Source organism: Sus scrofa, chromosome 1 (assembly GCF_054392235.1).
Source record: "Sus scrofa isolate SSC_HxYL_T2T_F1_AM1 chromosome 1, Sscrofa_HxYL_maternal_Yorkshire_Landrace_v2.0, whole genome shotgun sequence".
NCBI lineage: Eukaryota > Metazoa > Chordata > Mammalia > Artiodactyla > Suidae > Sus > Sus scrofa.
This window is the reverse complement of record NC_139383.1, coordinates 139,596,121-139,621,499: the sequence shown is the minus strand read 5'-3', so window position 1 is coordinate 139,621,499 and position 25,379 is coordinate 139,596,121. Positions and strand designations below refer to the sequence as shown.

Genomic DNA, 25,379 nt, shown 5'->3' with positions numbered 1-25,379 from the left:
CATTGCTGTAGCTATGGCATAGGTTGCAGCTGCAGCTCGGATTCCATCCCTGGACTGAGAACTTTCATATGCCACAGGTGCAGCCAAAAAAAAAAAAGAGAGAGAAAAAGAAGAGTGCCTAGTCCCATACATTTCTTTCTCCTGTTCTGGTGTGTACAGAGGCAGGGACTCCTCTCCAACAGTTGTCTAAGAGCTGATGGAGTCATCCAATGGCTAGGACTTCTTGTTAGTGTGGGGATGAAGGAAGAGGGATGGGATCCAGAGGGAGAGAGATGGCAGTTGGGATCCATAATAATAGAAAGAGTAGAGGCAGAACTACGGGCTATTTCCATAGTCTGGATAGACAGAGAGTTAAGTCTCCAGATGTGGTAATCACTCACAAATAGGGACTATATACAGAAAAAACACCAGAGAAAGGAATTGAGGTAAAAATGACTTAGTAGCAAAACTTAGAAAACGCAACAGTGGAAAATGCTTTTGGGGGGATATTAACTATGTATTGAGAAGATGCCTATTAATGATGAGGCAGATGGTAAGTAGCAAATGTCTGGCTGCATTTAGTGTAATTTTATCATTCTATAATAGAAAAATAAGGATTATGGGAACCTTGGGTTATTAAAATCAAAGAAATTAGTGTCTATCCTATATTACACTGTTGGATCATTTGTAAACAAAAAACATCTAAACTGAACTGCTGAATGGTTGCTTTCTACTTAATGAATCTAATATTAACAATGAGAATTAATGTCTTAGGGGCTGATCGAAAGGAAGAAAACAGAATCCCAGAGGGCAATATGATGGTTTGGGTGCCCTCTAGAGGGTTAAAAAGGAATCTCAACTCAGGGTCTGTTGAGCCTTAGAGACCAGGCATCAAAGGAGGTCTGTGAAGGAGTCTATGAAATCATATAGCAAAGCCACGTCTAGGTCTCGCACCTTTTTTTTTTTGGTCTTTTGTCTTTTTAGGGCCTCACTGGTGGCATATGGAGTTTCCCAGGCTAGGGGTTGAATCGGAGCTACAGCTGCTGGCCTACACCACAGCCACAGCAATGCAGGATCCAAGCCATGCCTGCAACCTACACTACAGCTCATGGCAATGCTGGATCCTTAACCCACTGAATGAGGCCAGGGATCAGACCTGCAACCTCATGGTTACCAGTTGGGTTTGTTAACCACTGAGCCACGATGGGAACTCCTAGGTCTCACTCTTACTTTTCTTTAGTAAATGGTCCCTGAGGTTACTCTGCATCAAAATACACAGATAGTCCTGGGCACATAGCTGATTGCAGTAAAGACTAGCTGAAATGACTAAGAGATCCAGAATGAAAGAAGACACTGGAGCTTTATATGTTTACCAAGAAATTATCCACATTACACTCACTTTTTCACATGTTTCCCAAAGGGTCACCCCAAGTAATCAGATAATCAGATAATGTCATAGGGTAGGAGGAAGGGAAACAAAGGCCAAGGCATCCCAGAGCAAAGACCTTGTGAATGGCTTCTAGGATCACGCACTGGTCACATGTTCTGAATGCTGCCCAGTCAGGACATCCTGGCCAAATAGTCTTTAGTCTCAGTCAGACTCTTTCCTGGAAGGATCCCTCATAAATAAATCTTGTATGAAGGGAATGTAAATGGCTTTTTATAGGAGTTCTTGTTTACTCTGGCTGACCTTTGAGCCACACAGCTTTCCAGTTGAAACTACAGTTTTTTTCCTTTTGATGTCTTTTCATTAATAATAATGAAAATATTTGGCAAGGCATGCTTTTTTGTTTTCAAAAACACCTGTTTTTTTCTTTTTTTTTCTCCCCCTTCTATATTGGCCTACTACAGCCACTCAGATTTCTAAGTTGAGAACCTTCCTTCTATTTGGAGGGGTCTGCCTGACAAGCTTCTGATCAGCACAGGGACAGTTAAGATTCCATACATAAGAAGGAGATTATTTCCTAGTCATAATCCTATCTCTAATCATCTACCTCACATTGTAGGAAGGGAAGGACACTTTAGTCTGTTTTTCTGTTTTGCCTACTATGCAGGTGTTAAAATGATGGTTCCTCAAATACTGAATCTAAATAAAACTCTTCGCTCCTTAATACTCAAGTTGTAGGTAAGGTTACTCAGGAAAGCTTAAAACAAGTTATTTACTAAGTAGATCTAGTAAAATTTAATGGTGAAAATACCCTTCTTTTAAAGTGAAGATTTTCAAAACTAATGCACGCTACCGGGATTGCCCAAGTAAATGCTTCACATGTTAAATAAGAGATTTTAGAAGTAATAAGTTAGATATATCTAGTGATTTTTTTCCTACCAAAAAGTCGCTGTAAAATATACTGAGCCCTGGAACTCACAGTCCAGTTTTCTAGGAGTTGGTTCAGATAGAAGAAAAGTTGTAGCTCTGCAACTCAAAAGCCCAAGTTATTAGGAGTCAACATATGACAGCTCTGGGTGGAATCTAAATCAGAACTTTCTACAAAGCAATCTGTGAATATGCAGTCTTAAATATTCATACTCCTTCACCCAATAAACTCTCTTGTTTTAATCTATATTAAGAAAATGATCCAAAAAGATGACAAAGCTTTATAAACAAAGATACTCAACATTTTGACAACATAAAAAGTGGTATATCTAGTGTAATGGAATACCGGTCATTAAAAATATGATGACAAAGACTTTTTAAATAGTATGTGAAAATATTTATGATATACTCTTATGTGGAAGAAATGAGGACACAATCATTACCTACAATATGGTACCAACATACAAATATAACTATATAACACATTGAAAACTAGAGGGATATACGAAAATATTAACAGTGATGGGACTATGGATGATTTTTACTTTCCTTACCAAGTATTTCTCAAATTTTCCTCAATAGGCATTATAATATATAAAGGTCCCAACTGTTACTGGAAAAAAAAATATCTTTGCTATAAATGAGATAATCAAATGCAAATTATCAAACCTATTAGTGGTGGAAAAAACCCTCAAACCGTAGTAAGTAAGACGTATTACTTAATGGCTTTTCTTCCAACATACAACTCATGCCATCCCACACCAATGTGCCCCAATCACTGACGCACTGGAATGCTTGGAGAAAATATAGGCACCCTGTGGAAAACATAAAGTCTATAGATATTGTGTATAAGATTCTTGTCAGTTTGATCTTTGAGGGTTAGACCAAGTAAGGTCATAGTGAAACATGTTTCATCTGATTTCAAAATCAAGAAATGAAAACAATCAGCTGGCAAGGTTGCTATATGGAGTGCTAGGAGGTACTACTATGCTTATACATGTCTCAAATAATCAATTTAAGAATCAGCCAAAAGCTTCTGTTAGGTGAGCAGGAAGGTTAGGCCATTCACAAGTTGCTCCAAGGTAACGAACTAAAGTAGGTACAAAATAGCTCTTCTCTTCCATTGTTGGTTAAACAGGCTCTTGAATTCAGAAGTAATTTCGACTTAAGTTATTGGTCTAAGTATATACTGTAAACCAAAACAAAGGATAATGCAATAGCAAAAATTCTCAGAGGGCATTTTATGTTTAACAATGGACTGTTTTATGCTAAATTGTTTTATATCTGGAGTAAACCATGCTTTAAAACAGAAATAAAACAAAAACTGTAACCTAAATACAAGTGCTTAATTTTCTTCCCAAGAATTCAAAAGTTAAGTATTAACACACTACACAATTAAAGGCCAAAAATTCAGAATTGTTCTGACTTGCAGACATTAAGATCTACTCTATTCCTCAGTTATCTCCAAGCCTAAGGAAAATAAAGGGTGGAGTTCAGCAGAGCTGTCACTAGTGGAGTTTGGCTTTCTCCTTGAAGAGAGCAGTAACCAGACTCTGTATATTATAATGAGAACCTGCACTTAGGATAATTATGGCTCTGCAGGCCATCAGCATCCAGCAGGCAGTATCTGAAACTTCAAAGGCTCATTATCAGGTGGGACAAGTACTGTAATTGAGAGCTGCCAGCTGAATGGATTGCACACTATCATCATTTGTCACACTGTACTGTACTACTACAAGGCTAAAAGGAAAGCAGGAAAAAGGAAGGTTATTTTTCTTTAAACTTACTCAAAATGAAACAGGTAAGCAAAAACAAAATGAAAATCAACTGTAGGTCAATACACAGAGATAGGCACATTTAACATTTAGGAATATGGCCTTTTTTTTTCTATATACATATTATTCACAAAAGAAGGATCCTGGTTGTTAATCAGAAATCATTTCTTTTATTGACCAAAGAAACAGTCACTGATTTGGTAGAAAGGCTATTTCAAACACAAAAATTACCAACTATTCATCTCTCTTACAGATACACAGATCCAAACCACTATAAGCAGAACTAGTTACCTCTTAAAATGGCAGGAACTATGTAGCATGATTGCTTAACAATCTGAGATGTGTTGGTATTTCTTTTAAACTCACCTTCTCAATCAGAGGAAAATCAAGTGACGATTTTTGTAATACCAATTAACATTACCTGTTCTGAAAATCAGCAACCATGTCCCGCCTCTCTGAGATCTTGGATGAGCCATCAAGCCTCATGTAGGTATGCTTCCTGTAAACCATATATTCCTGCCAGAGTAAAAAGATATATAAATAAGTCTGATACAAATTACTGCATTCTAATTCCCATAAGCATTACCCATCTTATCCATAGTGGGGGAACCTCTCCAGAATGAGGAGAAAGCAATCTCAAAAGTACAGGAATTTTATTTATTTTTTTTCTCTTGTCTTTCAAGGGGTGCGCCTGCAGCACACGGAAGTTTCCAGGCTAGGGGTCAAATTGGACCTGTAGCTGCCAGCCTACACCACAGCCACAGCCACTCCAGATCTGAACCACGTCTGAAACCTACACCACGGCTCAAGGCAACACCGGATCCCTAACCCTCTGAGGGAGGGCAGGGATCAAACCTGGGTCCTCATGGATATTAGTTGGGTTCGTTACTGCTGACCCGCGGCAGGAACCCGATTCCCCCCCTTTTTTCTCTCCAATCATACAGATTACACTTCAAAAAGTCTACTTGTGGAGGGACTATTATAAAAAGCTAAAACAGCTGCCTATTTATAAAAGACATGTAACTTTTTTTTTCCAGTTCAAAAAAAAAACCTTTTTCCTATTGAAAAAGACAAATCATTTCTGCACTTGAGAGATGTCTGTTAATTAGTTTTCTGTGGTCATATATTCTTTTTTTGAAATGTTCTCATGATGTAGCTCTTATACTTGGCTGGGTACTTCAGCACACAGGCTGTTAACAGCTTGGGATGGCTGGTGAAGTGTATATGGCAGACTTTTCTTAGAGCAAGTTAAGTGCCAAAACCCCGGAGGTCTCTAATTAGGGTACCTGTGAGGTGAAGCTGGTTGACAAAGGAGACAAGCCCACTGAGGCACATACCTTCATTGTGTTCTATTACATAGATAGATAGGGGTTTTTTTCCCCCCTATTTCTTTCTTTCTGCCTCCAGGTGGTTCTTTCAGGGCTTTGCTAATCAAAGTGGGGCAGAAAACATTCAGTCAAAATGAGCTTCACATTTAGTGGTATAGCCCTATAAATGGACTGGGTTAATGGCACAGAGTAGGGAGTGTTTTGGATAAGAAGGAATTCAGGGAGTTCCTGTCGTGGCTCAGCAAAAACAAATCTGACTAGGAACCACGAGGTTGTGGGTTTGATTCTTGGCCTTGATCAGTGGGTTAAAGATCTGCCATTGCCGTGAGCTGTGGTGTAGGTCGCAGATGCTGCTAGGATCTGGCGTAGCTCTGGCTCTGGTGTAGGCTGGCAGCTACAGCTCCGTCCAATTTGACCCCTAGCCTGGCAACCTCCATATGCTGCAGATGCAGCCCTAAAAAGCAAAAAAAAAAATAAATAAATAAAAAAAAGGAATTCAGGAAAAAAGATGAAAAAATGACAGCATGTGATGTTCTCTGGGTTGCTAACCCAATCAGAAGATGTTGTCATCCAGAACAACAAAATACCTAGATTATGGAGAGACAGCCCACAGATTTGAACTGTAACCAAAAGGTGAGCTTCCTGAGTGGGCAACCAGAACTTCTAACTCAGTGAGAGCACTGATGAGTGAATCTTCTTGTAGATCTTGTTCACATCATTTATATATCAAGGTCAGAACAACATGAGAGATATTAATCCTAGACCATAATCAAACCAACACTGATTACAGACAGCCTGTTACTGAGGCAACGGAAGTGAACCTTTCCCATTTGCTGCTTTAAGCCTTTGCTTTCCCACCCAGGGGAATAGTGGGATTTCAGAACGCTTAGATGAATTTAGATCCTATTTCAGTAAATAGCTTCAAAACAAGTAAATGGACATGTAAAAAGCAGTTAAGAACAGAAAAGAGGAATAGCTATATCCTTACTACAGGAAAACATCTAAACGATAAAGACTGAGCTAAAAAAGCAATTCCGTATTTCTTTCACTCACAAATTCTGGCCACACCAAAGCTATCCTAGACGTCTCTCTAAAACTTTATGCTGTTCATGAAAAGATAGTTAATCAAACATTCATCCGGAAAGAAAAGCCTTATTTTTCCCATTGTTAATTTCAAGAATTGTGCCCACTTCCATTCTTAGTTTTCCTGGGATCCTAAAAACATCTAACGATTTAATATAAAATTCAATTCTATTTCATTAAAATAAAAAGATAAATTCTATCAACAGATGATTTTAGAAGTTCCTTTGTGGCACAGTGGGTTAAGGATCTGATGTTGCTGCAGCTGTGGTGTAGGCCACAACTATGGCACAGATTTAATCCCTGGTCCAGGAACTTTCACATGCTGTAGGTGTGGCCAAATAAATAAATAAATAAGTTAAAAAAAGATTTGATAGGAGTTCCTGTCGTGGCTCAGCGGTAACCTGACTAGTATCCATTAGGACTCGGGTTCCATTCCTGGCCTTGCTCAGTGGGTTAAGGATCTGTCGTTGCTGTGAGCTGTGGTGCAGGCCGGCAGCTACAGCTCAGGTTCGACCCCCTAGCCTGGGAACTTCCATATGCTGCAGATGTAGCCCTAAAAAGACAAAAGAAAAAAAAAAAAAAAAAGATTTGATAGTACTCACAGCACTTTTGAAAATTTAGTTTAAAAATACGTTTTAAAAAACCTATGCCCTATGCCCACTTAATCTCTATATCAAAAGGTTTTCTAAAATCCATCTTAAGAGCCTTGCTTAATATATTCTTCTCAAAGCCAGGAAGAAGCTAAGAGATTAGTTTTTTTTTTGCTGTTTTTAGGGCCCCACCTGTGGCTTATGGAAGTTCCCAGGATAGGGGTCAAGTCAGAGCTGTAGCTGCTGGCCTACGTCACAGCCACAGCCATGCCAGATCTGGACCATATCTGTGACTTACACTGCAGCTCACGGCAACTCTGGATCCTCAATGAGTGAGGCTAGGTATCTAACCCACATCCTCATGGATCCTAGTTGGGTTCATTTCCGCTGAGCCACAGTGGGAATTTCCAAGATGGTTAATTAGTAACTATTTGCTGAGTTTTGCAGTTAAATATCTTTTAAAGATGGTACAGCATTCCCATTCAGCCCACAACCCTCTGTAATTCACTCCCATGCCTGAAGACCACTGCTGGATGACTTTACTACATTTTGTAGGAACTGTGTCAGGCTCAGCACTCCTGTGCATTACGAAGGGCTTATGGGACAGAAAGGCCAACCATTACCCAGTTCTTCCTTACACTTGGCACTCTGTAGAAACCAAAGGCATCTCTCACCCAAATCTTACTTGGGGCATTTAGGAAAGGATCAGAAAATGATCCATCAGTATGATTAAATTTCTTGAAGCCCTGTAAAGGAAGAATTCCTTTTGCTCCACTTAAAGAAGTAAAGAGAGGAGTTCCCATCATGGCTCAGCGGTTAACGAACCTGACTAGTATCCACGAGGACAAAGGTTCGATCCCTGGCCTTACTCAGTGGGTTAAGGTGCTGGCATTGCTGTGAGCTGTGGTGTAGGCTGCAGACATGGCTTGGATCCCTCGTTGCTGTGGCTGTGGTTTAGGCCGGCAGCTACAGCTCTGATTACCACCCCTAGCCTGGGAACACCTAGCAGGTACAACCCTAAAAAGACACACACACACACACACACACACACACACACACACACAAAGAAGTAAAGAGAAAAGAGAAACCAAATGTAGATCTTCTTCCTCTCTCAGAAGTCTCAAATTTTAGCATCTTCCTTTAACTAAACAAAAATGAAGATCAGTACTCTTATGTATATCAATAATCACTAACCAAAGTAAACTCTAAAGTTGCTTGAACAAAACAAAATAAAAATTACAGATTTTAACCTTTAGGAAGGCTTGAGACCTGTATAGTTCTAGTAGATACAATTTTTATTTATTTAAAAAAATTAATTATGTAATGTATTTTTTGGCCGTGCCCACGGCATGTGGAAGTTCCTGGGCCAGGAACTGAACCCGCACCACAGCAGCAACCCAAGCTGCAACAGTGACAATGCTGGATCCTTAACACACTGAGCCACCAAGGAATTCCTAGTAGATACCATTTTTAAAAATTACTGAAGAAGCCAAAGGAGTTATGGACAAGATGTACTCTTGGCATTTAAGTAGTGATTTTCAACTGGGATTAAAATTCCTGGGTCCCATCCCAGGAATTCTGTCTCTGTAGGTCTGGGTTAGGGTCTGGACTCATTTATTTTTAAAAGCTCCAAAGATGAGCAATAGACACCCTATACATGCAGCTGGAACAACGACTACAGACAGAAGGTAGGGCAGTGTCCCTTAAAATCATGCTATCTCAGCATGGCCCTCAGATGGGCAACACACGAAGTTTGTTAGAAATGCAGAACTGGGAGTTCCTGTCATGGCGCAGTGGTTAACGAATCCAACTAGGAACCATGAGGTTGTGGGTTCGGTCCCTGCCCTTGCTCAGTGGGTTAACGATCTGGCGTTGCCGTGAGCTGTGGTGTAGGTCGCAGACGTGTCTCGGATCCTGCGTTGCTGTGGCTCTGGCGTATGCTGGCGGCTACAGCTCCGATTCGACCCCTAGCCTGAGAACCTCCATATGCCTTGGGAGCGGCCCAAGAAATAGCAAAAAGACAAAAAAAAAAAAAAAAAAAAAAAAAGAAATGCAGAACTGAAGGACACACTCCAGTGAGTCAAAATTTGCATTTAACAGGTGTGACTTGTAAGGATTTACACTGTTGTAGAACATACCTTTATGTTATTTTTAAAGCACTGGAACACTTTTTTTTAAGAAAAATCTTAAATGGAACCCCCTTTAATAGAAAATAGATTAAAAAAGCACTACTACTCCAGTTAATGAAGAAGGGTAGGGAGTCCAGGGCCCCACCTGTTTAATGTCTACTCCTAGGTGTCCTGTCCTGTACCCAACCTTATCAGTTTCAAAACCAATGTCTTAGAATACATTCTGGGAAAAAAAGTCAGTTCTGGAACACATTCTTAAGTCCTACTCTTTAAGCAATAGCATGCAAACATAACTCCAAACAGTTTCAGCAAATGCCTCTCAATCTTTTAAAGTACACTAAATAAAAGTAAAAGGTCAGACACCCAGTGACAAAGGGACTAAGTTCATTTCGAAGTAGTAGAGATAATGATGATAGCTGGCATTTACTAAACATGTACTAAGTGACAATCACTATTCTGTGTATTTTACCTGGTTTTGCTTATCTAATCCTCACTACAGCCTTTCAGGTGGATGTTATTATTGTCATTCCCGTTTTACAGATGTTAAGTAAGGTCTCTAAAGTGACAAAGGCAGTAGATAATGGAGCTAGAAGGGAACTCAAGTAGATTGGATCTAGAGCCTTTGGCTTAATCCCTCCACCTACTATTCCCTTATAGAACAGAAGCTCACCACCACTAGCAGAAAAAAGGGGAAGGGAGAAGTCCCTTAAGATTCTTCATACATTATAACCATAACCCCCAACCATCATCAGCACAAAGAAAGAGTTAACTGGGCACTTGAAAAAATAAAGGTAAATGTTTACATATCCCTAACACAAACCTTCTATTCTGAGATTTCTTTTCTATTTCAAAAGTGGCCTTTGATGTTCATTTCAACCCAATTTCACTCTCACAAAACAATTCTAAGACTCAGTATGATCCACAAACCTGTAGACCTAGTGTAATTTTATTTTCCTGGACATGCCCCTTTCCATATTTGGGATATATCACCAGCAAAAAGTAAGGTTACTCTCAATGTCTATTACAATCTCTCTTTTGTCCAAGCAAATTGTACCAAGTGAGTGAAATATGACAGTTATCCTTCCCCTTATTTAATAGAGAGCCCTTTGGAACAAGACCAGACCTAATCACGAGGCATTCATGGACCACCACAATCCGCCTTCACCCTACTTATGTTATTCCCTTTTCTCTTACACCATATTTTCCAGTTACACTAAATTATCCCCCCACCCCCAGCCCCCATGTCTCATGCCTTCCTACCTCTCTTTTTATTTTATTTATTTATTTATTTATTTACTTTGCCTTTATGCCTTTTCTAGGGCCACTCCCTCGGCATACGGAGGTTCCCAGGCTCGGGGTCAAATCGGAGCCATAGCCACTAGCCTACGCCAGAGCCACAGCAACGAGGGATCCAAGCCAAGTCTGCAACTTATACCACTGCTCACAGCAACGCCGGATCCTTAACCCACTGAGCAAGGCCAGGGATTGAACCCACAACCTCATGATTCCTAGTGGGATTCGTTAACCACTGCGCCACGACGGGAACTCCCGTCTTTTTACATCTGGCTTCCTTACTCTGGAAATGCTCTTCTTCCTGATGTTTGAAATTCTATTTAAATTCAGTTAGGTCACTGTGAAGCCTTCCCCTAGTGACTCAGCAATAAACGTATTCCTCTTGCTATCATCAGTTCTATTTATGCTTTATTTTTGGCATTAGTATCAGGGTACACTTGACAGTTATTTGAGTGTGTGTGAAAAATAAGTATGATTACCTTTACATATAAATCCTCCACTAGATACAACCCTTGAAGTTAAAGATGACATATAACTGATATTTACCTCTGTATAACACAATGCCTTGCTCACAGGTGGCATGAAAAAGAAATGAACTAAACAGAATAAATAGTGTGGCTGTAAGGTGACACACTTCCTTCTATCGTTCCTAATATCTAATGAAAATGCTAATTAACGGTGACCCCAGTTTGCTTCTCATTCCATGGAGCAGTTTTAAAATACCTAGCTTTAATGTATGTTCGGAATCATAGCTCCCAAAAGTTATTTGTAGTTCTAAGAAAAGCCAGCCCATAAATGATAGAATGTCTGCTCAGAATGAATCCTTCCCCAGTGAGGTACTTGCTGACTAGGCAAGTTACACAACCCCATGTCTCAAATATCATCATTAGCTATGGATTATCTGAATTTGATTCGTGTTGCATTATTTTCATATGCTGGTGCAGTTCAAGATTTGTCTGAATTTCAGTACTTAACAATCATACCACATACAGCACCAGCTGGCTGACCCTTTCCAAGTATTTTTGTATTGCACAGAAAATACCGAGGCTTATTTCTTTCAACTAGACTCAGCTGCTTGATGCATCAGGAATGAATCTCAAATGAGACGACCCAGAGATAATTAAACCATCTGTAGTGAGTTAAAAGTTCTTTGCAACTACTAGACTATAGGATGGAGGGGCAGTGTCCCAAACTAGGGTAAAATGGTAGAGTGGAAAAAGTTTTGTCTAACATCTAGCTGGATGCCACCATCCCAACTGTACAGAGGCTATGTCTGAGTCCACAGTACTCCCATCAGCCAAGACCCTACAGGTGACTCAGTAAATAAAGAAACTGATACATAACATTCAGTGGACCCACCATATCTCTCCTATTTATGTCCCTGACTTCTACCCTTGGCACATTAAAAATTCCTGGCCCTAGAAATTAAGTAGGCTCCTTTTAAAATCCTCTATCCAGAAACATTATTTGGATTCCTTGAGAAAAGATAAAACATTTCTGAATAGAATTCTATTTGGGAAAAGATCAGATATATTCACCAGAAATTTAAATTCAGATTTTTGCCTAAGGAGGCTATCAATCATTTTAGAAAATACTGAGCAAATACAAGCAGAACTAGTATTTTTCACAAAATGAAAACCTGGATGTGTTAAAGTGTGTGATTTTTACTATCGTTTAGTTCTTCTGAGTCCCAGAAATGGCAAACACATAGGTAAGGCTAACGCACAGAAAAAAACCCCAAAAATGCTGTTTGATAAGAGAAGGTCCACAGCTACACAACAGAGTTTCAAGAGACCAGGTGAGTTCTAACTCCTGCTCTATTGGAAAGTTTTGCTTTCCTTTTTGATATATAGGGTATAAGATACCAAGTGAAAAAGAGAATGCTGAAAACTTTTTTTTTTTTAAGGGCTGTTCCTGCAGCATATGGAAGTTCACGGGTTAGGCGTCAAATCAGAGCTGCAGCTGCTGGCCTACACCACAGCCACAGCCACAATGGATCCGAGCCACATCTGTGACCTATACTGCAGCTAGCAGCAACACTAGATCTTCAGACCCACTGAGTGAGGCCAGGGATCAAACCTTCATCCTCATGGATACCAGCTGGGTTCTTGATCTGCTGAGTCACAATGGGAATTCCCTGAAAAAATTTTTTTACTCTTAAAAAACAAACAAGCAAACAAAATCCACAACACTTTGAGAACGAAGAAGCAAGGCCAAGAGTCACGGTATTTTCTTAAAGAAAAGGTACAAGTGTACCAAAGGGAAAGCATCTATATATCTTTCTACAACATCCTTAGGTTTCATGTACTAGTTTTAAACTGGAACATGGCTCTAATAAATGTTTACAGTGAAAGCTTCCATTATAAAAATGATTGAAAAACCCACAATACTCTTTGAAAAGTAGACCTAATCTTGCACTGTCCCAAGATCCATAATACCATTTACATTTCTATAAATGATTAGTTATATACTAAACATTGTAAGCACTGTCCTTCTACACCAACAAAATACATTTTGAGGACTTAACCTCTTAGAATACAAAATGTGGTTAGTATAAACAACACTTGAAAAAATAAACCAAAGGGGAAAAAAAGAAGGAAATTTAATGTTGAAAGAAAAAGAACAGTATAGTATTAAGGAAACTAGACAACAGTTTCATTTTAGTTTTTCAGTACAAATAGTTGCAACATTTCCTGGCTTCTGCATCCTAGATGCTAAGGAATGTTAGCAGTTGTGAAATTCAGGCTTTGAATTTGCTTTTCCCTAATTCAGAATGCCCCACAGAGAGATGCAACTATATTTAGAGAAGGTTCTCAAGCTGCCCTGTTTGCAAAGCCTACCCACAAAGTCCATACCCCCTCCAAAAATCCTGCTGGATTATAGACAGATAGGAAGTGACCCTGGTGGGTAGAATTTACAGCACTCATCCTGAACAAAACTCATTATCATTATTTTGAACTACTTATCTTTATGAGTACCTAGAAATATACAATATACAGAATAAGGGACTAAAATGCAGGATTGTGTCAAATTTAACCCATCTACATTCACCTTCCAGAGCTACCTTCTATTTTGGTGGTTCACCTACTTTTTCCTATTTTTCCTTGGAACTTCTCTTTAATATGAATCAGGCTTTGGGACTCTCTAATATACTGATAAAGCCTTGGAAAAGAAAGATCATTAACTCTCTTACAAAATCCTTAGCATATTGCTTTTTCTACAATTCTTAGCAGCAAAAGAAAACAGTTCATCTATACTTCTCTGACTCTTCAGGAAAAGGCAAGTGTACTTTATCCATAAAGAGTCCCACTGAAGAAAAGTTACTCATTTTGCTTTTGGCTACTGGCATCATTTAGTTTGAACAGAACATTAATGATGTAAGCAGTCCTTTTATTTTGGATTATTGCTGGTAGGACTATTAACCATAACATGGTAACCTATAGTCACTTATAAGCATTTTTTCCATTATTTAGAAATAGATGACCTACTCACATAGAAACCAGAAAGTTTTGCCTGCTGATAGCATTCCAGGGGGTAAACACTGAATTAAACAGAATACTGAGTGATTAAATTGACCTCGGGCATAATTTGTTACGTCTCTTGCTAAAAGAAGTTGCGTAATTATTTAAAAGAGCCTAGCACCAAGTTCAGATAAATTCACTGCAGAATTTAGAGAGCCAGTATTGGCTTCTGAAGAACCTAAAATTCTTCCCCATTGCTACCTTTCATTCCTTCTGTACTGACAGAATCTCTACTCCCTTATTCCTAGGTAGGAATAATCATGTTCCAATTTCTACTTATTTAGTACCAACTAGTCCCCAGGGGTTAGAATTTAAAGCCTTAGATATGTAAACCCATGGAATAACATGAGAATATTTACACAGTACTGACATCTAGGTGCTTTAGCTTCTCAACAGGTAGCTTTCCAACTTTCTTGCACTGAAAGACCTACTCTAGTGGTCTGTGATTTATTTGTCCTCACTTTCACTCCCATTTCTATGTCCCTCAAATAATAAGCCACTACTTCAACCACAAGAAAGCAGATAAGTAACACAAAAGTAACAACAACAACAACAAAAAAAACCAAAAGCTTTCTCGCACAATAAAACAGGGTTGTATCTCTCACTATAACCCAGTAGTTATCAACTTTGGTTGCATATTAGAATGACTTTGGGAACTTTTTAAAATTTATTTTTTATTTTACTTTTTGCTTTTAAGGGCCACACCTGTGGCATATGGAGGTTCCGATGCTAGGGGTCGAATTGGAGCTGTAATTGCCAACCTACACCATAGCTCATGGCAACGCCGGATCCTTAACCCACTAAGCAAGGCCAGGGGTTGAACTCGCATCCTCATGGATACTAGTTGGGTCCTTAACCCGATGAGCCACAATGGGAACTCACCTTGAGGGCTTTTAAATATCCTAATGCCTTGGCCTCCTTCCAAACTTTTTATATAAGAATCTCTGAGGATGGAACTGGACATTAGTATTTTTTTTAAGCTCTCCCAGAGGACCACAAATACAGTCAGGAGGAGAACTACCACATTAACTTAGGTTAAATAGCTGTTCTCTGGTTTTTCACACAAATCCTGTTTTCTATATGGAATTTCAGAGGACTTTTCAAGAAATTTCTAGGCACTGATATGCTTTAAAATTAGGGCATTTCTGGAGTTCCTGTCGTGGCGCAGTGGTTAACGAATCCAACTAGGAACCATGAGGTTGCGGGTTTGGTCCCTGCCCTTGCTCAGTGGGTTAACGATCCGGCATTGCCGTGAGCTGTGGTGTAGGTTGCAGACGCGGCTTGGATCCCACGTTGCTGTGGCTCTGGTGTAGGCCGGTGGCCACGGCTCCAATTAGACCCCTAGCCTGCGAATCTCCATATGCCTTGGGAGCGGCCCAAGAAATAGCAAAAAGACAAAAAAAAAAAAAAAAAAAAAAAAAATTAGGGCATTTCTTTCCTAGTAAAAGGAAGGAAAGGAGGTGATTCTAGTTCACTGATATAAGGAAGGAGGCAAAAGTCCTTTGCACACTCTCATATCTGCTAGGAATTGCTTCTCCTCCCTTTACAGACAGTAAAATCACAAAGACAAGTTTTGAGTTCCTATAAGCAGGACTGACATTAGTCACACACTAACACAAGTTAAATATCAAGTTGTCCTAGGTCCCCAAGGCTCCTTCTCCTACCTCCAGCAGGTCTATCATCCTGGTCATCTGGGAGTAGATAAGGACCCTATGTCCTTGAGACTTGAGCCGAGTCAGCAGGACATCAAGGGCATACAGCTTCCCACTGTCAGTGATGAGGCTCTCCTTGCCTAGGGAGAAGAAAAGAGGGGAAGCGGGAAACTATTTAATTGAAGCAGCAAAATCACTCACTGCAAAGCTGTATGCAGCCAAAACTACTACAACCAGGATGCTTATCATCATGAGAGCAGGAAAGTACTCTAGGGAAGAATGCAAAATCATATCCAGTAGTGCTCTGGGAAGAAAAATCCTGAAAGAAGGATGTGTAGGTTCCCTCCCAACTGACAGTTTCCAGTCAGACAGCTGCTGCTAAGGCATCAGAAAGCTGTCCTGATTCACATTCTTATTCAAGAGATAGCAGATACATGTGGACATCTGAGAGTAATGTCTGTGCTGAAAGTGACCTGAGAAATGTGTTTTTTCTTTCTTCATCCTATCTCTAGATATCCATTTCTGCTAGTTCTGTGGCTAAATGGTTACCTCCGGAAGGCATGAGAATGCAAAGATATAAGGGCTCCTTCTTGTCTGTCTCTGGAGACACTTAAACACCAAGAAGTGAACTTAACAAAACAACAACAACAACAACAAATAAAACAACAAAAAAATCCCCAAAAAACAAAAACCAAAAAAACCCCCAAAACCAAAACTCCTTCTCTTAGATGATTTCAAATAGGTTGACTGGTAAATGTCATTAGTCATTAATAAAGACACTAGAACTTACTTAGCTTTTCAGCAAGACTGACTTGGGGTTTCTGTGAAATGGAAGCTGCTTTCACTCACTAACTTGTGCTTTCTCCTTCCTCTTCCCATTAAGGAAAAAAAAAAAAAAAAAAAAGGCATTTCAGCCAGAGATCTTTAAAGAACACTTAACTCACAAATTTTCATCTTATCCATTCAGTATCATTCAACTCCCATCACATTTCAGGAAGTAGAGTTTCCTGTTTGCAGATTGGTCCATAAACATGCCCTGAACAATTGCTGCTATTAAGAGGAAGAGATGAAACTTAAGGGGCTGGGAGATGTAAGAGCACATTTGATATCAGACGCAAAGAGGGAGACGGAAAGGCTAGAGATATTACACAGACAACTAACCCCTAAAAGTAAAAAAAGAAACCATTAAGAAAAATATACCATCTACCCGTAGTTTCTGGGTTTGAACCCATAGTTTTTCCTCCAGACTATGGAAACTGACTGTTGAGAGCAATCCAAGAGTTTAACGGCCATTTCTCTGTTCTCGTCACTATCTGCCAAGTACACAATTAATTGTATAAACCGAACAAGAACGGATGTGCTGACAGCACCACAACAAATCATCAGCTACTCTGTTTTTGCTACAAAGCCACAGGTCCTGGATGTTTACTCCTCTGCACCGCAGCCTGCCTTTTCCCACCTTCGGAACGCTGCCAGGCCACATTTCTCCCTCTGCCACCCCCTCCCCTGACGCTATGGCACACACCTTTGTTCAGCCTCTTTGTTTGGTCCTGTTTAGATTTGAAATGCTCTCCTTTTTGTTGGTCTCCTACCGACACAATCAAATGACTGCAGCTGGGACAGAACCAATTGCTAAGCCCTTTTGCTGGCACCAGTCAAGGAGGCCTGTATAAATTCCCAGTCTGATCAGGCAGCAATGCTTTCATAACAACTTCAAGGGTTTCTTCTTGTCACAATTACCTTTCTCCTTTAATTGGGTTCCCTGGGGTCCTCCAATTCTGATAGCTCCTAAACATCCCCACAAAAGTACTAATCAGCATTAGACAATAAGTTGTTTTTTTTTCTTCATGAAAAGCACAGGAAGGTGAAAAAAAAAGACTCATATTTTTCAGTCACTGAGTGAGAGTGGGCAAGCTAAGCTCATCAGATTTCTGTAGCCTGCTTATCTACTCTCTCCATTTGCTCCCTCAATACAAATATTTAAGCATATACAAATCTGTCTTGTGCCTGAATTTTGAGAGGCTTCAATTCACCTCAAAATCATGATTCAATGGTTTTCACACATTCCTGCTTCCCACATCTACTTCTCTTTGCTAAGCAGAATAAACTGATGCTAGGATCAGGAAAACTCAAGAAATGAAGATGTATGTACAATTTGGGAGTTCCCACTGTAGCTCAGTGGAAACAAACCTGACTGGTATCCATGAGGATGCAGGTTCAATCCCTGGCCTCACGCAGTGGGTTAAGGATCCGGCATTGCTGTGAGCTGTGGTGCAGGTTGCAGACGCGGCTCATATCCCATGTTGCTGTGGCGTGGTGGAGGCCAGCAGCTGTAGCTCCCATTCAACACCTAGCCTGGGAATCTCCATATGCCGCAGGTGTGCCCCCTGCAGTCAAGATGTATGCACACTTAGAAGAGGAGAACTCTGATGTGCCTAAAAGCAGCAAGAAGTTGCACTAACACTGTTTTAGCTTATTATTGTGTAGGTGTGGTGGTGAAAGTGGATGGACTGGATATCTCTGGATGTCCCTAAAGGAAGTGAAGAAGATAGTGACTTCAGCAACAGCCTTAAAACACTTAAGCAGAAAAAAGAGGTTTCTTTCACTGCACACACTGGTACCTCCGGGCTGGCATCCATACACAATTTTTAAGCACTACCAAAGCTGCATTGGACAAGAGCACCACCTGTTGCTAAGCAGGGCGCAGAGCCAAGAAGAGCACAATTCCCTAGAAATCAGGCTGGTTCTGCCAAGTCAAACCTATTCCTGGCCCCTTCTTTAAAACAGAAGCTCAAAAAATGTTAACATAAACAGACCCATGCTACTTTCTTGCAATCTTTCCTACAATCTTATAGTATTTTCACTCAGATACACATTTGTAATGACCACAGTATAAGATCCTGCTCACAGACAAAATGAAGGTAGTCCATGGTAGTAAAGCTCAGCCAACAGATTAAATTATAAACAATTTCTCCTTTTTCCAATGAGAAGAGACTTTCGAAGGTATTGTACATGTTTCTCCTGGTGAAACACAGAGATGCATTCGAGGTGTGAAATCCAGGAGATTTTGGCCAGTCTCTCAAGGAATATAATGGAACTAATCCTTCCCAGGGAAAACAGAAAATGTGAAAGTATAAAGGAAAGAGAGATAAAATATAGGTTCCAGTGACCCCCTCCACCCCCCACTGCCCTGCCCAGCCAGTCTACCAAGCACAATGGGGTCAGTGAGGAGCTGGTTGGTTCTCACAGTAAACAGCCAGTGAGGCTGGTGCTTTTTATCGATGCAAAAAGAACTCAGACACTTCCTGCTATTTAAACAAGGTCCATTTTTCTTTCAAAGAACAGGAAAAGCCACAAGAGATTCCCACAGCGCCAGCAATAAGCCTTCTCCCCTTGTACTGGGAACTTAGGAGTCAGAATGAAGAAGGGAGGAAGAAGAAATAAGGTTTTGTCTTGCTTCTTTCAATACCTGTGTTCATCTTCTGCCTGGGACTCTGTGGTTTCCATACCCGCTGGACTCTACTCCTCTATTCCTACTACTATTCAGGCCTGCTTTACACCTGGGCTTTCCGCTTGTTTCCCAACAACATACCTTCACTCACTGCTTTCATGTGCTCCAAGTCAGCTATGAAGCCATATAAGCATTGCTCTTAAATACATAAAACAGTCTTCCAGTTCAAAGCACACCAAAGCTACTAACAGGTTGACCCAAAGTCCCTCAACACTTAACAAAGTTAACACTAAATGGAAAAGCCAGGCCTTAAAATTTAGAATCCAGTCATCTCTTAAAGAGCAGAGCCTCTCTTTTGAATGTTTAATTCTAGTTTACTTCCATTACATGCCAATAAGATGAATACAATAAAAGTAACAGAGAATTTGGACAACTGAAATGAACACGGTAGCTTTAAGCTGCCACTTCAGTTTGCCAGCAGGTGTAAGCAAAGGACATAAGCCTATGAACGCTTGTTTGGTTTCCTTAAAAGTCGTCTCACTAAAGCAAAGATGAAAACCTGGTTTCCTTTCAAGTGTCGACCTTGACCCTAGGAGATCTGGGAATCTGCTAGCATTTTGGCACAAAACGCTGTTTTTCTTCTTGTTATCATTCAGATCTCTAGTGCTTCGTGCAGGACACTGTTTATGCTACTTAAACCAGGCTTTCTGGGAGTGACGACATTCTCATTCATCCCACTGGCAATGGCACAAGGCAACTACACTCACTTGACCTAGAGCCTTTCCTATCAAGTTTATTTTTATGCCCCCAAACCCCTACAGAGAAGTATTCTTTTCTCAGCTGTTAGCTTGTCAAAGGAGGGTATTAGGCAGAATTCTGAAAATACTTCTCTCTCCATTCAAGTTACAAATTACTTAAGCATCCTTACCTACAGTCACTAAGGGCAAAAGAGAAAATAGATACCTCAAAAATTCTGAATTCCAAATATCTGAAACCACCACATGGAGTATCTCCTTGGCTCTTCCTGTGTCAAAGCTCTGAACATACGCCAAGAGAAAGGAGGAGGACTCACCTGGAATTCTGATGAAAGACCAGCCATTCTGAGGCCTAATACTCCACAGTCCTCCAGCTGGCTCTGGGAAGAACTGAGACCGTCGATTTAGCCAGTCCACTGCTAGTTCAGGGGCCCCATTCAACAAACACTGCTTGGCTGCCAGACTCCCTCCTTCCTTCAGCACTCGCCGCTCATATTCTGCACTTCGGTCATTGCAATAAGAATCCAATGGCACTGCGGTGACCTGCAATCAAAGATTCACATGAGATGGCTCTTTCACATTTTCCATACCCACTAAGCCTTTAGGGAACTTCGACTCTGAAATAAGACCAATGTGCATAATTCTTAGGCTAGAGGTTCTAACTTCCCCACTGTGATAAACTAAGCTGTCCTTAATAACTGATTTAGTTAGCTTCTCCAGGTAAAAGGCCAATCATCGTAACATGAACCTGCAACAAATTAAAGATCCAAAGAATGCTAGAGTTTGCAGATAAACTAGGATACCAGGTCAGGAATAATTCTACCACAGATGAAATCACAGGAATAATTTTCTCTCTCTCTCTCACACACACACAATAGCTTTGCCATCTCCCTTCATCGCCAGACAGTGCTTTGGGCAAAGTTCTATTAGCCATACACAGGATGGTAAGGCGAAAATGGGAGCTGGAGATAGCCATCATTAAAGAATTAAGGAAAAAAAAAAAAAAGGAGTTCCTGTCATGGCGCAGTGGTTAACGAATCCGACTAGGAACCATGAAGTTGCAGGTTCGGTCCCTGCCCTTGCTCAGTGGGTTAACGATCCGGCGTTGCCATGAGCTGTGGTGTAGGTCGCAGACGCGGCTCGGATCCTGCGTTGCTGTGGCTCTGGCGTAGGCTGGCAGCTACAGCTCCGATTCGACCCCTAGCCTGGGAACCTCCATATGCCGCAGGAGTGGCCCAAGAAATGACAAAAAGACCAATAAATAAATAAATAAATATAAAAAAAATTAAGAGTGTCTGCCTGGTGCACCTGAAGCTTTTTTTTTTTTGCTATTTCTTTGGGCCGCTTCTGCGGTATATGGAGGTTCCCAGGCTAGGGGTCGAATTAGAGCTGTAGCTGCCGGCCTACACCAGAGCCACAGCAACTCACGATCCGAGCCGCGTCTGCAACCTACACCACAGCTAACGGCAACGCGGGATCGTTAACCCACTGAGCAAGGGCAGGGACCGAACCCGCAACCTCATGGTTCCTAGTCGGATTCGTTAACCACTGCGCCATGACGGGAACTCCCCTGGAGCTATTTTTAATGCTTCTGTGGCATAGCTCCTAAGTTTATCAACACTTCTTTTTCCTCTTCCCTGACCAGGTTGATGACTGACAAAACTAATGGAAAACAAGAGAACCTTTCACTCAGGCCATAAGCTGTGGGAAGTAGTAGGGGGCTAGGACAAGATAAAGCCAGAAAGTAATGAATTTATTTCTTGGCTAAGGCAGATCCTTTGTACAAATTCTTATCTCACCACAAGATGCAACAACAGTCATATACTGTCCCTCAATACAGAAATATAGGCTTTATCCTTCTCTAACAACCTGGGTCTATTTCCACTCTAATAAGCAGCTATTTATTCAGATAGATGTGAAATCATCTGATAAGGAGCCTGAGGTTTTTTTTTGTTGTTAAAATTTGGAGGCGTTGATTACTTGTAAGCTCAGGTTGATAAAAATGCTAAAGTCCCATTATAAGCAGCAAATTGCTCAGAAGAACCTTGGAGATAGTACCAAGAGATGGGAAGAAAGTGGATATAAGGAGCCATGGCAGAGGTATGGGAAAGATCAGAACATGAAGTACTAGCTTTACCTAGTTCTAGTATTTCTATTATTTCTTGGAAGCTAGACATTTAGGAAAAATCTATCTTGCTACTCACTTTTCTATTTTCATGCCCATCAATCTTTAGGGCAATGGTTTTCAAATTTTGTTAGGCATAAGAGTCTTCTTAGGAGCTTATCTAATGTGCATATTTTGATCAAGGCCTAGGGGAGGAGTCACGGCATTTCAGTCCAAGTCTTGAGAAATACATCTTGTGCTACATAAACAGTCAGTTAGCTGATGATGAGGCTGCAGGTGCCTCTGCTGGAAACTAGAGGATACCAAAGCCAGAGAAAGAGCATCATCTACCAAGAACCAAAGAGTATACTACTTGGCTTGCAGATGAAGCTAAAAGGAGTTTGCTAGGGAGCAGTGCCATCTATGGTCCTGATGCAAAACTACAGTGGATCATAGCAAGCTGGGCCCTAGAAGCTCCAAAACATAGACAAACTTACATAAGTCAGTTTACCCAGACAGTACTAGGAGCAGGTTTGGTAATCTCACATCACATTTACCCACTCCAAAAGGAATTTGTTCTCTTTCTTCCAAGTTATTCATTTTTCCTACTGAAAGTTGAGCATAGAGAAATAAAGACTAAAACAAAGTAGGTGATTTAAAAATTGGGTTTTCTCCCTGCCTTGGCTTGTCCTAATAGTAGCCCAGCAGATACTGGACCAGAGTAAATATTTATCATCTAGGGTGAGTTCTAGAACCTGACAAATCAGTAGTGGCTATACTTCCATAGAAATGGTTTGAGGAGTTACTTTATGTTGCAGCAGGTTAAGGATCTGTTATGTCATTTCAGTGGCTCAGATCAGGTTTGCTCCCTGGCCTGGGAACTTTCACATGCCGTAAGCACACCCACCACCCCCCCGCAAAAATTTTATATATATATATATATATCTCAAACAATATGAATACTCTTAGACAAGCAAGCATACTTAATCCCCCCCACGGACACACCTGTGGCATATGGAAGTTCCCTAGCTATGGGTCGAATTGAAGCTGCGGCTGTGGCCTATGCTACAACCACAGCAACAGTGGATCCTTAACTCACTGAGCAAGGCCAGGGATAGAACCCACATCCTCAGGGAGACTATGTTGAGTCCTCAACCTGCTGAGCCACAGTGTGAACTCCACATACTTAGTCTTTTCTAATGAGAGCCTCTACTGACCAATTCTACACTCAGAGATAACTGCTTTGATGGTTTCTTCCCCTGGCTGTACCCATGGCATGCAGTTCTCTGATGAGGGATCAAACCTGCACCACAGCAGTGATCCAACCCATAGCAGTGATGATGCCAGATCCTTAACCTGCTGAGCCACCAGGAAACTCCTTGGTTTATATACATAATGAACTTTGTGGAAAAGCAGAACTTATGTTGGAATTATACATAAAAACTTTGGGCTCATATTCTCAAGATGAAAAACTAAAAGCTAGAAAATTGTGAAGGAATGGGGGAGAACAGTGACACAGGAAAGAAAGTTTTTCCTGTCTGGGACTCATTTCTAGACGCTCTTACAGTTTCAAAACAAAACAGGAGTTCCTGCCTTAGCACTGTGGCTTAAGAATCTAACTCCAATGGCTCAGGTGGCTGCAGAAGTGCTGGCTCGCTACCTGGCCTGGTGCAGTGCATTAAAGGATGTGGCAGAGCTGCAGCTATGGCTCAGATTCAATCCCTGACCTTGGAACTTCCATATGCTGCAGGTATAGCCATAAATAAATGAATAAATGAACACAACTTTTTCCACTTATAAACTTTCACCTATTTTACAACTTCATTTTGCTGATGGCCTTCCAAGCCCAGGATTAAAAACCAGGAGTTTTTCAAGGCACAGTTGTTAGCAAAATACTTTTTAATGTTTTGATAAGTGTCTTTGGCAAGAGCCCTGGATCAAGAAACATGCAGAATCATAGAATGTCACGTTGTAAGTACGTAAGCAGTGAACTCATGAGATTCAAAAGGAGGTAAACAAGTCCATTTTTACTTAAATTGTGCTTTCCAAGTCAACTTTATCCTAAACAGCCTCCACTCATTCTGCTAACCCTAAGTGGCCTCCCTGACCTCTCAGAAGCAGGAGGAGATGAAGTAAGGCACTATTCTTCCCCCTCCACAAATGGAAATGCAGACTCCCTTCAGTCTCACATGAGCTAACCTCTGTTTCTTGCTTCATTAACTTCTTAAACTATAGTATCTTCAGGGGCTGCCTCCTCAAGCATTCAGCGCGTCCTTCCTGAGGACACGTATATTCTTGCACTAGCTCTAGGAAGCGTGACCGCTCCAAACACTTCAGTTTTTTGCTATGATGAATTCTCAGGGTCTTAGTTTTATTAACCCTGTGGAATGATTTCCTCAGCTAATGATAATTCCTTTCTTAGTGGCACAGTTCTTCCTGAACTGACCCTAAAGTTCTCATTGCATGTGCTATGCAAAGTAATTTGTCTTAACTCAAGGTAAGGGTTGAGGCTTAAAGGAAATCAGTTTCTTCCCACACAGATGGGTTAGAAATTAATATAAGTAAAATATCTCATGAAATGTTGCCTTATTAACACCCCAGGCCTGATCTGAAAGGTAAGAGCCTGTGTATGCGTGTATAAAACATTCAGACATGTTTAAAATTCTTCTTCCTGTCCTTATGACTATGGTATAATTACTCCCAATTCAGGCTTAGCACATGTTATGTGAAGAAATTCTATCAATGTGGGGAGAGGGGTTAAACAGGAAAGCATGATGGGAAGGAGCCCCTAAGCCAGACAAGAAAACCTTTCTCTTGCTTCCTGCCACCACATCTTTATACTATTATAGTCTTCTTCAAGTTACTATTGTTTTTTAGGGAAGTATCAGAACCATGCATGGTACTTCAGACTTCAGGCTCCTGAGAAAACAATACTTAAGTAGTACAGTGGGGGTCTGCATGTGTTAAGTATGTCAGGAGAATAGGGTTATTCTTCAGAATGGTTGACTACAGAGCTCTGAGTGGTATAAGTCAAGAGATTTTATGTCCATAAATGCAAATACAGTCCAGGGCAGTTCACTTTTTATTGGCTCTATAAAACACTAGTACTACAAGAAATAAAAAAATGTCTTGACATCCCTCTCTTAGAAATCTAGACTTCCTCTTACAGGCCTCTCCAAATACACAAAAGATTAAGAGAATAAAAAGTAAACCACACAACTAGGAAGCCTGAAGGCTGCTTTCCATGGAAGCACTTGGCTTTAGATGTTTCTTAGAAAAAGTGCTGTTCTCTTCATCAACTTAAACTTCAAAGACAAAGAATGCTCTGGAAGTACTGGATACTTACAAACTCCAAATGCCTTCTGGAGAATCAGTATAGATCAAACAAAGTTGAGAGTGCTAAGA

General features: G+C 40.6%; 1 protein-coding gene across 4 annotated transcripts in view; it reads right to left on the bottom strand.

Annotated features, from left to right (window-relative positions):
• Positions 1–25,379, bottom strand: part of INO80 (INO80 complex ATPase subunit) — a 141,111-nt gene that overhangs the window by 20,844 nt on the left and 94,888 nt on the right. For all 4 annotated transcript variants that reach the window (XR_014813106.1, XR_014813107.1, XM_003121588.6 and 1 more), the window contains exons 26-28: positions 20,188–20,413; positions 15,677–15,804; positions 4,490–4,584 (exon numbers count right to left, since the gene is read on the bottom strand). Coding sequence is in view for 2 of the 4 variants with exons in the window: in XM_003121588.6 (XP_003121636.1) it covers positions 4,490–4,584; positions 15,677–15,804; positions 20,188–20,413 (449 nt within the window). In the remaining 2 variants the exon portion in view is untranslated. The remainder of the gene's footprint in view (positions 1–4,489; positions 4,585–15,676; positions 15,805–20,187; positions 20,414–25,379) is intronic.